At 58.9% G+C, this 17,409-nt stretch overlaps 1 protein-coding gene across 2 annotated transcripts in view; it reads left to right on the top strand.

The window, feature by feature from the left end:
- Positions 1–251: 251 nt before the first annotated feature.
- SH3TC1 (SH3 domain and tetratricopeptide repeats 1) overlaps positions 252–17,409 on the top strand; it is a 44,486-nt gene continuing 27,328 nt past the window's right edge. Inside the window, exons 1-5 of one of the 2 annotated variants that reach the window (XM_073012546.1) lie at positions 252–1,051; positions 6,841–7,124; positions 11,416–11,490; positions 14,442–14,569; positions 16,217–16,322. In XM_073012546.1, coding sequence (XP_072868647.1) covers positions 6,869–7,124; positions 11,416–11,490; positions 14,442–14,569; positions 16,217–16,322 — 565 coding nt within the window. In that variant the 5' untranslated portion in view covers positions 252–1,051; positions 6,841–6,868. The remainder of the gene's footprint in view (positions 1,052–6,840; positions 7,125–11,415; positions 11,491–14,441; positions 14,570–16,216; positions 16,323–17,409) is intronic. The other variant, XM_073012548.1, reaches the window with a different exon arrangement.

The raw sequence follows: 17,409 nt of genomic DNA on the forward strand, positions 1-17,409 counted from the left end.
AGCACCAACCTACCACAGCACAGGATGGAGGGATCCCTCCCATTCCCATTTCCTAGAGCTGGGCCGGAGCCAGCAGCCCACATCCACCACGTGGGTGCTCATACTCCTGCGTTGGCAAGGGCATCAGAGTAGGCAGACAGGCGGGGCCAACAGAATTCAGTTCTGCCTCTTGTCTGAGCTGACGTGAGCCCAGGCCAGGCTTCCTCAGCGGGCAGGGGTGAGATTCCGTGCTTTGGCCTTGGGTCTGCCTGGCCAGGGAGGTTTCTGCTCTCAAACCTGGGTCAGGCCTGGAGCCAGTGGGGGGAGGTAAAGAGGTAGGCCCGTTGGGACAGGCCAGGTTTACAAGGAGAGCTGGCGGTGAGGTGGAGGGGGGCCCATCTCTTCCCCTAAGTGTTCCCATTGATGGAGCCAGTGGCCCGGGCAGCACCCGGGCGGAGACGGAAGGAACTGCATGTGAGCGTGTGTGTGCATACGTGTGCCTGTCTGTGTGCACACACTTGTGCTTGTGAGTCTGTGTGCCCATACACGTGTGTGTGTCTGCATGCACATGCGTGTGTGTGTGTGCATGCATGTATGTGTGCAGGCATGCGTGTGTGTGTGTGTGCAGTAAGTGGAAGAGGAACAGAGAGCAGAGCTGAGGCTGGCAGGGCTGGAGGGCCAGAGGCTGGTGGACTTCCCCAATCCCAGCCTAGGCGGGGAACTGGGTGCCCCAGCCTCTACTACAGAACCTGGGGGCTGGGCAGCAGGCAGGCAGGACAGGGCCTGGAGCCGGTCCAGGAAAGAGCTAATGATCAACCGACTGCGGTGTCTGTGCAGCCGCGCTGGGCCTGCCTCTCCGTCACTGGCCCTCAGGCGCAGGGAGGAAGTAGGGCAGGAAGCAGGGGGCGGAGGCCGCTGTGCAGTCAGCCCGGCTGTGGGCGGCTCCTGCCTGCTCCGTCCAGCTGGAGACAGCCCTGTGGGGCCAACCAGCGCTGGGCCAGGAGCGGCCACCTGGTGCCTGTGTGCTACGGTCCTGTGGGCCTGGGAGCTGCCCCCGAGGAGCACGCCTCAGGTACGGGGGACTCCGGGGCAGGTGGGGTGCGGACTGGCCGAGCAGGCTGCTGTCTGTGGGTCTTGCCGCGGTTGGATCTTTACACTTTCTTGAGGACTTTTCCGAGCTGTTTCGGATGGGGGTGGAGCGAAACTGCGAGCTGGGGGCCTCGGGGAGGTCGGCGGCACCCTCAGCAGACCCCACTCAGAGCTCACAGGTGCTGGCAGTGCCAATCCGCAGTGATTACGGGCAATGATTTCAGCTTTGACAAAGCACCCTTGCTTCTGGGACCTGGCCTGACCCCATGCTGACCCTCGGCGTGAGCAGCCCTGGGGGTCTGGGAGCAGAGCCAGCCTTTCGCTGGATTCCAAATCCAGCGGGTCTTAGGTGTGACCCCAGCCCCCAGTTAGCTCAGGCCACACTTCCAGACCCACCAGGGCGAGCCCAGCGCCTCTAAGCCTCACCCGGCACCACGGTGGCTGTAACCAGCCACTCTGACACTGCCACCTTGGTCTCTTTTCCAACAACCAAATGGACCAGCCACTGGACCAGGGGCTCCAGCCTGAAAATTCCAGGGAGGGCCTGGGCTCAGCCTTCAATCGCAGGTGTGCCGGGGCGTGTGGTCCCGTGTGTGTACACCACTGAGACCCCCTGTGGGCCCGTGCGTGATTCCCCAGGAGCCCCGGGAGCCCTGCCCTGTCTGCGAAGCGGGAGTTTCCGACCTTTTGCCGTTGACGAGGCTCAAATGAGATGAATAGCAAAGTGACACAGCCGGGAGTTAGCGGCGTCAGCCAGTGCCAGGGCCAGGGGCAGCCTACATGTGGGCCGGCCACTCAGGGTGTGGCCTCCCAGTGCCAGGCGGCGGGGCTGCAGCTGAGCTTGTGGCTGGAGGCAAGGCTGGGCCCAAGTCAGGGTTAGGTTTAGGATAGGTATGCGGGGGCTGGGCTCAGACTGCCTGGGTTCAACCCCACCTGTGCTGCTTGGCTGTGTGACGTTGGGCAGGCAGAGTCACCGCAGCTGATGGCTCATTTGTGAAAGGGGCACGGTGGTGCCTCCCTCCTCCAGGTGAGCCAAGGATGCTGTGAGCACCCCGGACGGCCATAATTATGTGACCGTCAACACCGTTGTGACAGCGATGACAACTGTGTCCCGTGTCGGGCGCTGGGCCAGTGTTTTATGCGTGGAGACATCACTCACTCTTCCAGCAACACGAGTGAGGATGACTGCACAACACAGAAGAGGAAGGCAGGGCCCAGGAGTGCACGGGTGCGCTGGTTTCCCGTGCTGCCAGAGTGCATGACAGAGCCCTCTTGGTCATGTTCTCTCGCGGCTCTGGAGGTCGGAATTCCGAACTCAAGGTGTCCCTCAAAGGCTCCTGGGGCAGCTCCTCCCTGCCTCTTCCCACTCCTTGTGGCTCCAGGCGCTCCTTGGCTGTGATTGCATCAGTCCACTCTCCACCCTGGTGGTCACGTGGCCTCCTCTCCGGTTCCTCTGTGTGCCTCCGTGTCTTCTCTTTTACTCACAAGGACACCAGGCACTGGATTTAGGGCCATCCTCATCTGGAACACCTTCATTTTAAATGAAGGCCACTTCATCTGCACAGACCATTTCCAAATTAGGCCCCATTATGAGGTTCCTGTGGGCATGAATTTTGAAAGGACGGTGTCACCCCAGGATGCGAGGTGACAAGTCAACACTCCAGAGGTGCTTGGTGGCATAGGTGAGGTCTCGATGGCCCTAGAAGTATTTGTTCAGTAACAGCCTGGCGAAAGCTTGGCCAAAGCTTCCCAAACCCGTTCAGGGCCGGCCCGGGCCCTCTCCCTCCTTCTTCCAACCCACACTCACCAAACTCTGACTGTGGACCAGGAGCACTGTCCCTTTAACCCACTCGACCCACTTGTGCGGTGTGCGTGCTCATTCTCATTTTCTGGCTCAGTAAATTGAGGCATGGAGAGGTCTCCCAGAAACCAGGGTTTGGCCCCACGTCTCCATATTCTGGAGCCAAACTCCACCCCTTCTCCTGGGGCTGGAGGCTGTCCTGGGGCTGGGGCCTGTTCTGACCCATCCAGGGCCCTCCAAGGGTTTGTCCTGATGATAAACTGAACAAACAGGATAAAGGCAGGAAGGAGAGAGTCCTGCAGGCTGCTTGGTGGTCCCCCAGCTCGGTGAGCTGGCCCCTGATAGCATCAACACCTACCCATGGTTGGGGCCTCTGCTTGTGCAGTGGTGGCTGGGCCTGCAAGGCTGAGGGAGGGGACGCTGCGGAGACGGAACTCACTTCCTCATCGCCAGGCTCTGCACAGGAACCCCACGCTTAGGGTTGTAACAGCAGGTGGGAAATTCCCTGAGCCCGGGGAGCCCTCCTTTTCTCAGGAGACCGTCTCTGAGCACCGGCTGTGTGCCAGGCCCATAGAAGCCCTGGATGACATTTCGAACAGGCCCGTTCCTAACCCAGGGGGAGGTGGGCTGGGAGGCAGGCCGGTGTCCCAGGCATCAGCCAGCGGATGCAGAAAGGCTGCTGGGACTCCTGCTCTGCTTACAGGGACATGAGACCTGGCTCCTGAGGGACAAAGAGGCAGAGATGGGAGGACGAGGACCCTGAGGTCAGGCGTTGGGAGCAAAAGACCCCCTAAACCAGGAAGCTCGCATGCCAGCGAGTGGACCCCAGCGCTTTGTTGAGACCCCTCCATGTGCTTCCGGAGATGAGATGGGAAGACAGCCTGGCCTCGCAGGCAGCGGCTTCCTGGTGCTGCCACAGACCCCGGGCCAGGTGGTGGGCACAGGCAGCCACAGGTGCCAGGACCGCAGTCCTGCAAAGCAAGGAGGAGAAAGCAAAGTCTGAGGCTGGGCGAGGGCAGCCGGAGCGTCCTGCGCTGTCCCTGAAGGTGCCCAGAGCTCTCCAGGCGTGACCAGGGCCCCAGGACATGGGAACAGGGAGGGCGAAGGCCCCAGGCTGCACAAGGCATTTGATCAGTGAGGCCATGTTCCGTGTCCGCAGTTCCACGCACACTTCCTCCTTTGGAAGGCGTCTTACGGGCTGCACCCTGCTCCCACTCCTGGGCGAGCAGTTTCCCTGAAGGGTCTCTTGGGCGCCTCTTGGCATCAGATGTCTCCTGATTCACCATTCCTGGCCCCCAGAGGTCCCGGTCTGTGCCCCTCAGAGGTGGTTGAGGGGTGGGAAGGATTTGGCCACAAACTGACCAATCAGGTTACAGTTGGAGCAGGTGTGCTGGGGGAGGGGATGTGCTGGGGCCACTTCACAGCCAGGAGCTATCGCCTCTGCAAGCCTTGCTGGCCTAGGGCTGGTCTGGCTGAGGCCCTGAGGTCTGAGGTCCCCAGGGAGCCTTCCCTGACTGTGAGATTCCCTCCCTGGCCAGGGCTAGGGGACCCTCTCTATGCCTCATAGAACCTGCCTCATGGAACCATCGCTATTCTGTCTAAATTCTCAACTTAGCAGGTCTGGGTCTTCCTCCCTCTGTGTTCCCACTGGCCAGCTCAGAGCTGGCACAGCACAGGGGTACGTGGTGGTTGTTGAAACCAAATACTTTAGACAGTGGGCTCCTCCTGCCCCTGCTCTGCTGATGGAGCCCAAAGTGTGCGGTGAGCTGGGGCCTGGGAGGCCGGTTCTCAGGGTGACAACCACAGCCATGGGGGCAGGGGTGATGACTGGGCTTACATGACACCCACTTGTCCCTGCCTGCAGCCGACTCGCCCCCTATGAGGGTTTCCTCGTTCTGTACTAAATGTTACAGGGGAGCTGCCTCTTGGGGAGCCTCTGTGAAGGGAGCTGTCGCCGCAGTGGTGGCCCGAGCCGAGAGCAGTGTGGGGATGGAGGAGGTGCTCACGGTGGGGGGAAAAGGCAGCAGGGATGGCAGCTGCAGCGTGCGCTTCTGCTTTGGTCTGCCGGGTGTGCCGGTGCACGTGTGTGTGTGCGCGCGCGCGCGCGCACAGGCAAGAGAATTGCCTGACCCCTCAGAGCCTCGGTTTCCCCATCTGTGTACTGGGGAGGTAGGCCTTCCTTGGGGTTGCTGGGCCAAGGCATCTGGCAATGGGAGGTGTGCCAGTTGACACCCACTGTCCTGGGAGTCCTGAGGTCAGTCTTGACAGCCTCTGGGTTTTCAGGCTCAGAGCCTTGGGGGAGAGCTGGGGGTGCTGGGGAAGGAAGCCGGGCTCTGTCTGTGCTTGATGTATGGTGAGATTTTCCGTGCTGCTGTCTGATGCAGGCTCAGCTGCCCCTGTTTGGTGAAAAATTGAGGTGGGGAAGAAATAAGCCCAGCACTCCCGCGGCTCCTGCTTCTGATTTCCCCACCCCTGCAAGACATTCTGAGCGGCCGCTGGGACAGACTCTCCTACGTGCGGACTCGACCCCCTGCTCCTGGCTTGAAGCCCCCAGGGGTGCCTCTCTGCCTTTCCTGGGTGCTGGATGTCCAGGGCCTCCTGCCTCCCCTTCACAGCCGCGTCCTGTGTCCCTGACTGCAGACCCCACGTACCCCCAACAGCTTCCCGGTTTGCCTCCCAGTCCCCTGCCACATTCCCTGCCCAGAGACCAGGGTGGAAGTGGGAGATGGGGCAAGGACAGGAGGCTCTGGGGGTTGTCCTGGCCGCTGGCAGGCCCCAGCCTGGTGGGCCCATCAGGGCTCTGAGGCCCGGACAGAGGCCCTGGCAAGCCCTGGGTGCCTGGTCCCCCAGCGTCCACCACAAAAGGGGTGACGGCACAGCAGGAGGCCAGACTTGCACTTTTGCCCCCAGACAGAGGTCAGAGGCATCGCTGCCCCGGTTCTCCATGCCCTGCCTGCAGAGGGGATGTTTGCTGGCCACTGGGGGGGCTTCAAGCCAAGAGCAAGGGGACGAGTCCACACGTAGGAAACTCTGACCCAGTGTTTGCTCAGAATGTCTTGTGGGGCAGGGAGATGGGAGGCAGGAGCTGCAGGGGATGCTGGCTTATTTCTTTCCCACCTCACATTTCACCAAGGAGGGGCAGCGGAGCCTGCGATAGATAGCAGCAGGGAAAACCTTCTCACCACACATCAGGCACAGACGGAACCCCTTTTCCTTCCTCTGCATCCCCATCGCTCCCCGAGGCTCTGGACTTGAAAACCGCCCTGGCCATGGCGTTCTAGTGGGGCAGGGTGGACCTTCCTCCACTCACAATCGGGGAACAGTGAGGCCCCCCATGACCAAGCCCTCCCTGCAGGGACAGCAGGGTCCTGACTCTGCGCTTGCCGTCCTCCCCGCTGGTCAGCCTCTCTGCCTGAGGCCGGAGCTGAGGAGGACACGGCTGACCCCATCCCCGCGGCCACAGCTGGGATTTGTCCCCTGTGTGCCTCAGCCCTGGCCCTGGCCACCATCCCCACGGGCCCTGCGCCTGCATGTGATGCCGGAAGGGGGACTCTGTGTCCTTCTGTGTCTTCTGGCGGGCGACGGAGCACTGTCCCGGGAGCACAGTCTGCCAGGCATGACGGCCTAGCAAAGAGGCAGTGACCGGCCCCTGAGGAGGGGCCCAAGGCACCCAGGAGCTCTGACTCAACGGGGAAGGGGCCTCCAGGCAGAAAACCAGTGAGAGGAGGCCCTGCGGAGGAAGGGAGCACAGCACACCCGAGATGGGGAGGGGAGGCACAGCAGTGGTGCGGGATCACATCCACCACAACACCACACACGGTCACCTGCTGCGGTGAGGGGCCCGCTGGGTCTGAAAGGTGCAGGCGCTCAGCAACGCTGGTGTTCTCTCCGCTGAACCCCAGCCTTGGACACAGCCTCTGTGCTGGTTCTGGGGGGGCCGCCTCTTCTGACCACACCCACTCTGTCCACAGGGCCAGGCATGTGAGGCCGCCGCGGGTCATGGAGAAACTCCCTGCTGTGATCACTGAGGAGCCGACCCCCATGGGGAGGGGTCCCGTGGGACCCTCAGGAGGGGGCAGCAGCCGGGACCACGTCTGGACGGTGGCCACGAGGCCCTCTGTGAGCTGGGAGAAAGCGGGGCCTGAGGAGGCCAAGGCGCCGGGGAGGGGCGGTGAGTCCATCCCACCCACTTGTCCACCCCACCTGCCCTGTCCATCTGTCCTTCACCGCGCTGTCTGCCTCCAGGCCTCCTGGGGTAAGGGCTGGGGCTGGGGCTGGGGCTGGGGCTGGGGTCTGCTCTCCATCACTTCTCGTTTCCTTCCCCCGCGTGTGTTTACTGGAGCCACTATGCCCGCTGAGTCACTTGAGAGGCCAGAGCCCAGCTCGTGTTTTTCCAGGGACAGGTCAGTGATAACAAAGCTGGCAAAGAACGAGACAGGGGCATTTGAACCCACATGTTCAGAGACCGTTCCAGAAACAGGCCGATGGGTTTGGCCTTGGAACCCCTGAGAGTCCTCAGGATGAGGCATCCTCATTCCCCAGGAGGCACCCAAGGTGCAGAGAGGGAAGGGCCAGGCCAGGACGCGTGCCCAGTCTCCTGAATCCCTGGGAAACCTGAAGGGTGGCCTAGGTGATCTCTAGGATCCCATCTTACCCTCATCCTGAGACCCTGAAGGGGAGGAGGGGAGAGGCAGGGGACACCAAGGCCTGCAAGCCTCTCCCTGGCTGGAGACAGCTGTGGCTGTGACCCCGCCCTGGGCCGCCTCCTCCCAGTGTCCAGCCTCAGCCTGGTCTCCTCTTAGCTGCCCACGTCCCTGTCTCGGGACTCCAGGGCTTAGCACATGGTAGGTGCTCCGTCACTGTTCAAGGGATTGATGAACAAAGGATGTGTTTGGACAGTGGCGTGAAAACCTCAGATGCCGTCGTGGCTCACAGCCAGGTATGGGAGTGTTTTATACCTGCGATCCTGCCCTTCCGCATGAGGGCGGAGATGGGAAGGGGTCGATGGCCTCCTGCCCTGAATCACAAAGGGGAAGTGGTCTGCAGGCACTGGCCTGCCCGGCCAGGAAGGGCGGCTCAGAGGTTTGGGGCGGGGCCTGGGCCTGGGGAGCCCACCAGGCCACGGAATCACGTTCCCTCCAGGGCAGGCCTCACGGAAAGGAAGGGGCTGGGCCGTGCCCCGGGCCATGAGTGCACAGAGCAGGAGGGCCCTGGCCAGCCTCCCACAGAGCCGCGGGGCCCAGGGAGGAGCTGGGAGCCTCTGGGAACGGGAGTGGCGGGAGTTGGAAGCCTTTGCCCTGAGTGACTGGGTGTTTCTTCCTCCAGAGGCTCAGCAAAGCACTGTGGCATCGCCTCTGCCTGGAGCGAATCTCTGTGGGCCCAGCGCAGGGGAGCTGAGGAAACTCTCCCTGCTTACGAGGCTGGGTGGGTCGAGGGAAAGCTGGCTTGGGGTGGGGCTCCTCAGCTCCTTCACCTCCTTGTCTTCTCTGGGCAATTTCAGATAGACATCAAAGGTGGCAAGAAATAGTGCAGATGATTCCATTTGCCCACACCCAGATTCCTTGAATGTTCACATTTTATGACTTTTACTTTGTGTGTGTACTCGTGTGTGTGTGTACTCGTGTGTGTGTGTACTCGTGTGTGTGTGTACTCGTGTGTGTGTGTCTGTGTGTGTGTGATTTTTTTCTGATCCTTTTGGGAGTAAATGGCAGACATGATGCACCTTCATCCTAAAAGGTGTCCCTATTTCCTAAAACCAGGACGTTCTCTTACATAACCGCATTGTAATTATTTCAATGTTAACTTCCTGGTTTTAATAACACCATCACCTCATCTACAGGCCTCATTCAGATCTTGCCATTTATCCCAATAATATCCTTTATAGCAAAAAAAATATGTATATATATTCCTGGGTCACACCTTGTATTCTGACGCGACCTCTCTGAGGTACCTTTTAATCTGGAGGCTGCTGTTTTGAAGATACAGTTTGGATCTTTGTAGAATGCCCCTCGATTCAAGTGCAGCTAATATTTCTTCACGATCACATTAGGGATTCGGGCAGGAATCCCGCAGAAGCAATGTTTCTTCAGTGCAGACGATGTCCATTAGTCTCTGGCTGGTGATGCTAATTTTGCTCCCTTGGGGAAGGGGCGGCTGCCAGTTCTCCCCACTGCACAGTTATTTTTCTCCCCTCCGCAGTTAGTAAGTAACTGGGTGGACGACACCCTGAAACTGCGTGAATATCCTGTTCCCTGTCAAACTCCTGAAGCTCTACTGTCTCATCATGGGCTGGCCTGGCTGAAATAGTCCTTGCGACAGAGGCTGCCAGGCGGTACCTGTCTAATGAGGCAAGCCTTCTCCATTCAGCAATCAGTTTTCAACTGTGAGGAAGAGCTGTCCCGCTCCCCAGGTATCCACTGATTTAATTCAGTGTAGGCTCACACATCTTTAATTGAGTCTTCGGACTGTATACATCATTACCTCTTTTGTCATTCAGATCACCCTAGATTTGGGTTTTCCATGTGTCTATATCACTCAGTGGGTGCGTCCTCACTTTCTGGGACATGAGATGTTCTGGGCTCATTCTGCACTTTCGCTGCCACAGCCCTGGGATTGGCTGGGTCTCCAGGGAGCCCTGGCTTCTGAACTGGAGGATGATGTTTAGAAGCTGTTGGGCCGGACACCTATCAACTTCAATAGGGACGGCACCTTGTCCGAGAGGTGGAAGAGGAGACCCAGAGCCAGCGGCCATGACATAGGGTTGATTGAGAGGACTTCCATACAGGTTGGTTCAGCAGTGGTGGGCTGGACAGGTCCCCTGTAAAAACGCATGCAGTTGATACAGCATTTTGCCTTAGCACCCTCCCTCTACCATCCTCCACCTGGCAAGCCTCATCCAACCCTTCCAAACAAAGGGGCAGGATCTGCGTGGCCTGCATTCCGTGTGATGAGCCAGGGGCTCAGATCTTCTTCACACAGGAAGTGAATCTCCAGGCTGGCTGCTGCTGGATTCTTTAGCACGAAAGTCTGAGCACACGTTCTTTTTAGCAAACGGGGGCATCCATGGGGTGTGTTTCGGTTACAGCTGTCAGGTGCATCAACCAACGGAGCCAAGATCTGAGCAACACACGTTTCTTTCCATTTGACACATTTCTTTTTTGTTTTTGAGACGGCGTCTTGCTCTGTCGCCCAGGCTGGAGTGCAATGTTGCGATCTCGACTCACTACAACCTCCGCCTCCCGGGTTTAAGCAATTCTCCTGCCTCAGCCTCCCGCGTAACTGGGACTACAGGCATGCGCCACCCTACCTGGCTAATTTTTCTATTTTTAGTAGAGACGGGGTTTACCATGTTGGCCAGGCTGGTCTCGAACTCCTGACCTTGTGATCCACCTGCCTCAGCCTCCCAAAGTGCTGGATTACAGGCGTGAGCCACTGCGCCCGGCCTGTTTGAGACATTTCTGAGTCTTCACTGCATGCCTAGCTCTGGGCTTGGGCTGGGGCTGCAGAGTAAGTGAGGCCTATGAATGGGCTCTGGCCACACAGGGCAAGCGCACACCACTGCAGGCGGTCAGCAAATGCTGGTGTGAAGTGAACACTATCACTTGGGCGATGCAACGCCCAAGGCCACTGTGGCTGAGCTGCGCCCAGGGCTCGGAGCGAGACATCCAGGAGGCTGTGAAGACTGGCCACACAGAAGTTCACGACGCTCTGCTGCAGTTGCAGGTTTTCCTAATCAGATCCCCCTGGATCCTGAGGCCTGGATAGAGAAACTGCGCAGGACAAAGACGAAGTGCCCAGGCCAAGATGCAAACTCTGCAGGACCAATGGCCAGAGGGGTGACCCCCAGCAGGGAACCGAGCAGCCAGTAGGGGTCCATGTCCCGGCTCCCACCTGCACAAGCTGTGAGGCTGAGCCTATCTGTGGGCGGCAAGATAAAGTCCCCCAAAAATGCCCACGTCCTTATGCTCAGGACCTATGCCTGCATTACCTCATCCAGCGAAAAGGACTTTGCAGATGTCATCAAAGGCAAGGATCTCGAGATGGAGAGAGGATCCCGGATGCTCCGATGGGCCCTCCATGGAATCACAGGGCCTTTGTAGGAGGAAAGCAGGAGGGAGAGGCAGAAAAGGAGATGCAGTGACAAAGCGGAAGTAGAAGTGGTGGCCACATGCCCAGGGACATGTGCAGCCTCTTGAGGGCGAGGAGTGGATTCTCCCCAGAGCCCCTGGGAGGAACAGGGCCCTGTCCACACCCTCACTTTAGCTCTGTGAGGCCCATTGGAACTTCAGAGCAGTGGGGTCCTACCAGTCGTGTGGTCTTAATCTTCTGAGTGTGGGGCAGCTTGTCACAGCACACTGGGAAATGCAGGCAGCTTCTCTCCTTGCTGGGCTCTGGGGAGACTGGAGGAAGGCAGCTGTGGGAAAGGCGGCTTGTGCGGGACAGAACTCACCTCTTTTCTTGCAGAAAGACCTGGAGCGTTTGGCGCCTTCAGGGGAGCCAGGCATTTGCTTGATCTCCCCTAATCCTGGGAACCTGCTGTGTTGCAGATGAGGCTTCTTCCGCCCGTGTGGCTGGGCCTGCCGCTGGGACCCCTCCCTGGCAGATGGGGGCTTATCCCACAGGTAAACATCCTGCGCCCCACGCAGGGCTTCAGGTTCAAATCTGGGCTGTGGCGCTCCCTGGGCATCCAAGAGTCTAACCCAGGGCTTCTCAACGTGTGGCCTCAGACTTCCCGCCTTAAAATCACGGTAGGAGTAGAAAGAGGGGCTCGTTAAATGCGGATGCCCAGGTCCTGCACCCAGAGGGGGACATAGCCCCTGGGGGCTCCCTTAGGCTTCCCTGTATGCGTCTGAACAAACAGGGGACACAGGTCCTGGGGGCTCCGTGGGTGACACCGTGGGGAGGGGCTTCGCAGGTGCCATGTGGTAAGAAGTAGGTGAAAGTGCCCTCTGCGTGGTGGTGCGAGGCATCCAGGCACAGGCTTCCCAGGGATGGGATCTCCGCAGGGCACAGGTGGAGGGAGGCAGCCCCGGGCTGGGGAGCAGAGCCCACAGAGGGGGCCCAGGAAGTTGTGGGCTGTGGAGGTGTTAAAAAGCCCCTTGCCCTGGAGACCCCCCGACCCCCAGCTGGGGAAGAATGGAGACCCCAGCATCCATGTTGGCTTTTCACCTTTGCTGTGATGCCCGACTGTCCTCTGACTTTCCTATTGTGTGGTCAGCACTGCTGGTGGCCACTTGGGATGACCAGGATGCGTTAGGCAATACGACAGGTTATTTAGAATTTGAAAATGTAGGCTGGGTGCGGTGGCTCATGCCTGTAATCCCAGCACTTCGGGAGGCTGAGGCAGGTGGATCACTTGAGGTCAGGAGTTCAAGATCAGCCTGGCCCATATGGAGAAACCCCATCTCTACTAAAAATACAAAAATTAGCTGGCACACGCCTGTAATCCCAGCTACTTGGAGGCTGAGGCAGAAGAATCACTTGACCCCAGGAGGCAGAGGTTGCAGTGAGCCGAGATGGCGCCATTGCACTCCAGCCTGGGCGACAGAGCGAGACTCTGTTCTAAAAAAAAAAACAACAAAAAAGGGACAATGCAATGCCCACCCTCTTATGGGAGCAGGAACTTCAGGCCATCACAGCGCAGGAACTGTTGTGGAATGATGGGCTGGTGTCTCCTGTTGGAGGAGCGGATTCCGGATTCCAGAGGTATCCAGACTGGCCCTTCCGCCATAGCGGGTGAGGGTGTTTGCTCAAGGGTCCCCTAGCAGAAAACTCTCAGGCAGGTGCTTCAAGGTTATTCAAAGGTGTGAGAATCCGTCTCTGCCTCTGTCTCATTTCCGTCTGTCTCTCCAGTTTTCCCTCCCTCTCTCCCATTTTCTCCCCTCTCCTTTCCTCTCTTCCTCCTGGTTTCTCTCCCCTCCCTCCCTCTCTCCCTCCTGGTTTCTCCCCTCTCCCTCCCTCTCCCCCTCCCATTTTCTTCCCCCTCCTGGTTTCTCCCCTCTCCCTCCCTCTCCCCCCACCCGTTTCCTCCCTTCTCCCTCTTTCCCCCACTTTTCTCCCTTCTCCCTCTTTCCCCTACTTTTCTCCCTTCTCTCTCCCTCTCCCCCTCTGGTTTCTCCTCAATCCCTTCTTCTCCCCGTCCGTTTTCTTCCCTCTCCCTCCCTCTCCCCACCCTCCCATTTTCTCCCTTCTCCCTCCTTCTCCCCCTCCCATTTTCTCCCCCTCCCTCCTTCTCCCCTTCCCATTTTCTCCCCCTCCCTCCCTTTCCCCCTCCTGGCTTCTCTCCTCTCCCTCTCCCCCTCCCAGTTTCTCCCCTCTCTGTCCCTCTCCACCCCCGCCCCCGTTTTCTCCCTTCTCCTTCCGTCTCCCCCTCCCAGTTTCTCCCCTCTCCCTGTTCTCCTTCTCCCTTTCTACTACTCATTCTCTTCCCCCTCTCCCCTACTTCTCCGTTTGGCTCTGTAGAGGCCAAAGCCCCTGGAATGACACTGCCTAGAGATCTGGGGCGGAGTCTTGACCTGGACGACTGGGAAGCCTTTTTTCTCTGTGTTTCCAGGCACTGGGAGGGATAGTGCACAGGGCAGACGGGGTCACAGCCCCGGGAGCCTGGATTCTAGTGGGAAATTGCCAACCTCAGACATTGAGGAGGGGGGTGGATGTCAGGAGCTCCGCGGCCCCCGTGGCGGGTGGCCCCCGAATGGGACCCAGCAGACAGAGCCCACGCCCACCCCTGCGGAAGGTTCCGCTGGACGGTGCCACAGGGATGGCCCAGAGCAGGGGTGATGGGTCAGACTGTGCCGTCATGGGGTCCCAGTGGCTCTGCACAGATCAGGGGACAGACAGGAGGGAGGGCCAGGTGTGGACAGCTGCCCAGGTCAGACCTGCCGAGGCTCGGAACCAGGATGGGGGCAGGGGTGGGGTGGGGGGTGGAGCTCACGGGGTTGCTGGTGGCTGATGTGGTGTGTGAGTGGGAGGTGTCATTGATCTGAGCAGGGGTGGGGGCCCTCTGCCCTCTGAGAGACAGGGAGGAAGTGGAGAGGAGCTGGCTTAGGGAGGCGGAACTGAGGTTTCCAAGGTGCTTGTGGGGTGTTTGCTGGAGGTGGGTGCCCCTCCCCAGACTCCCCACCTTACAGTCACCAAGGGGGTGGAAGAGGGGCTTGCTAAATGCAGCTGTCCAGGTCCTGTGCCCGCAGGTTCTGATGCAGCAACCCTCTGGGGCAGGGCGCTGAGGGGGAAGGGTTGGAGGTCACGGTGACAGGGCGGAGAGACCACCTGTGTGCAGTGGTTGCTGTGCCGGCCTGGCCTGCAGGGGGCATGAGTCCACTTGTCTCCACCACTCCATAGGACAGGCACTCATCCCGAAGGAAACAGGCTGGGAGCTAAGCAGCGGCCCAAGGCCTTTTTAGGGGTGGGGCAAGCTTGAGATCTAAACCCAGGGCTCGGGCTCCCCAGGAGCCCACTGCCCAGGCCTTCAGGGTCAGGTGTGTGGGTTGGAGGCTGGCAGGGGGAGTACAGTGTCCCAGAGACCTCTCAGCCCAGGCTAGACCAGCTGCCCACTCTCCATCTGCCCCTCCAGACCTGACCCTGCAGCTGCTGGCTGTGCGGAGGAAGAGTGGCCTACAGGACCCCGGCCTACAGCAGACCCTCCGGGGCCAGCTCCGCCTGCTGGAGAATGACAGTCGGGTGATGGCCCGCGTGCTCGGCGTGAGTAGCCTTCTGGGGCCTGGGCAGGGATGGGAGCTGGAGTCGGGGGCAGGGAGGGACTGAGGTGCAGTGTCTGAGACCGGGGACAGAGGACACAGGCCTCAGAGAGCAAGAGCCACTCGGGAGAGTGGTGGCCTCGGAGGGAGGGGAGGCTGTGATACCCAGGGGTTGGCGAAGGGTTGTTTCTCCCACTTGCTTCGTGGGGGACACTGTGATCATCCCCTCTGCTCTCCCACAGCCTCAGCACAGGGGACCTTGAGCTGTCGCTTTCTCCACCTGTCCTCCACTCACAAGGACTGTCAAAGTCTCTTTGATGGGGAGTTAAGGACAAGTGTGAAGTTAGTCTTATTATTTTTTTCCTGGCGACAAAGCCAGCATCTTGCGGGCCTCTGCACACACCAGCGTTCTGGGGAGGCTGGCACAGGGTGTGTCTGGACCTGGCAGACCTCCCCATGGCTGAGGGCCAGGGGTTTGGGAGCTGGGCTGGACATTACCACCACTGACTGGGGTTGCACCAGCCTGGCCTTGGCCGGTGCCTGTTAGCCTCTATGAACCCTGCTTCCTCAGCCACATACTGGGGATGCTTAGAATTACATCCCTAGGAGCTGACTTGAGGGTTATGTGATTAACTCACACCAAGCACCTGCAGGGTGCTGGACACATAGTACCTGCTCGACACGTGGGGCTGTGGTGCATGATGTCGGGCACAGGTGCACTGAGTCAGTGTGCTGGCTCTGGGTTTGAATCTCAGCTGAGCCACTTACAGAGGTCAGACCTTGGATGAGAAATGGGGCCTTCAGCGGGACATGGTGGCTCACACCTATAATCCTAGCACTTTGGGTGAACGAGGAAGGAGGATCACTTGAGCCCAGGAGTTCAAGACCAGCTTCAGCAACATAGGGAGGCCTCGTCTCTACAAAACATAAAAAAGTTAGCCAGGTGTGATGGTGCACACCTGTGGGAGGGTAAAATGGGTGGATTACCTGAGCCCAGGAGGCTGAGGCTGCAATGAACTGTGATTGTGCCACTGCACTCCAGCCTGGGCAGCAGAGTGGGACCTCATCTCTAAAAAAGAAAAGAAAAGAAAGAAACAGGGCCTTATTTTTTGTCTCTCAAATGGAGACTCTAATAGTGCCCCGCGACACATACTTCCCGAGAAGAGCTGTGTTAGCTGCTGTTATTTTTCATGTGCCTATCAACACTGATGAATAGAAATCAGAGGAGAGGGGATGCTGGCTGGGGAGATGGAAATCGGAGTTGATGCTGCAGGTGGGGCTGGGGCCACTCAGGGCTGGGAGCACAGCCGAACAGGAACCAGCTTAGGTGGGGAGAACAGGCGGTCACTGGTGTGTGGGGGATAAGGCAGGTGGAGTGCTGAGGGGGAGGCGTAAAGGGTGAGGGGCCAGGGCATGGGGGCCACATGAGCTCTGGAAACGGCAGGAGCTTCTCCCCACAGGCTCTGGGGAGCCATGACTGGCTTGAGAGCAGGGGAGGAGCTGACTTGGAATGTGAAGGAATCTGCCCTGGGTGTGTCGTGCCCCGCTGGGGCCACGTCTGCGAGATGTCTCTCTCATGTGGACCGTGTCCTCCTGACAGATGCCCCAGAGCTCCTGGGGCCCTCTCGAATTCCTATTTCTTTCTCTTAAGGAATTATCAGCCAGGCTGCTGTCGATCCACAGTGACCAGGACCGGATCGTGGTGACGTTTAAGACTTTTGAAGAAATCTGGAAGTTTTCCACCTACCACGCTCTTGGTAAAGAGGTGACCCTCCCAGAATTGGTCATAGGGACACCTGTTGGAAGGTGCTGGTTACCTACCATGCACTTAGATTACAAATTCGTGCTTTATTTATTTATCTATTGTTTTAAGACGGAGTCTCACTCTGTCACCCAGGCTGGAGTGCAATGGTGCAATCTTAGCTCACTGCAACCCCTGCCCCCTGGGTTCAAGCGATTCTCCTGCCTCAGCTTCCTGAGTAGCTGGGATTATAGGCACAAGCCACCATGCCCAGCTAAATTTCTGTATTTTTAGTAGAGATGGGGTTTCACCATGTTAACCAAGTTGATCTCAAACTCCTGGCTTCAGGTGATCTGCCTGCCTCGGCCTCCCAAAGTGCTGGCATTACAGGCGTGAGCCACAAATCCGTGCTTTAGAACAGGCAGGTTCACAAAGGCCTCACCAGCGAGATAGCAACACTGGTGTGCGCACCTGGTGCTCAGGGAGCAATGCCGGGTAGGCGGAGTCGTGGACGGATGTGGGTCTTTGTTGAAGGAATGATTTAGGCTGTGCTTCTAGTTGCCTTCACATGCTGCCTTCTATAATTTCACTCAACCACAACTTGAGGGAAGCTGCCATCCGGTGGCCTCAGTGCTGACCAGGAAAGCTGTTATTTGAAAGCTGACCCACGTGAGCTCTTCCTGAAACGTTCCCTGTTCCATTTGGAGGAATTCCAGGCTCTAATGGAGCCTCCCTGGGGATCTTGCTGTCCCACCCTTGATTTCAGGGCCGAGTAAGTTAGGGAATAGAAATTGTAGCCACAATTCCCTGAGCACCAGTGAGCAGGGCTGATGCTCATCCCCCTTGGCCGGTTCTTGGAGGAAGTGGCTCATCCTTGGCTGCCCATCCACAGTGATGGCCATTGCGGGTGGGGCAGGGGGGCGTCCATCCAGAGGGCAGCAGGCTTCCCGTCCCCCTCTTTCAAAGTCCACTCTACACTGAGGATGGAGGAAGGATTCTCACGTCACTTGCCTGTGCCTTAAGCGTGCACCAAGCCTCCTAGTTCAGCTGCGGTGAACGAAGCCTCACTGTCCCAGACGGGAGTGGGGAGCTCGCAGCATCCC

The sequence above is a fragment of the Chlorocebus sabaeus genome, chromosome 27 (genome assembly GCF_047675955.1).
Source record: "Chlorocebus sabaeus isolate Y175 chromosome 27, mChlSab1.0.hap1, whole genome shotgun sequence".
In the NCBI taxonomy this organism is placed as follows: domain Eukaryota; kingdom Metazoa; phylum Chordata; class Mammalia; order Primates; family Cercopithecidae; genus Chlorocebus; species Chlorocebus sabaeus.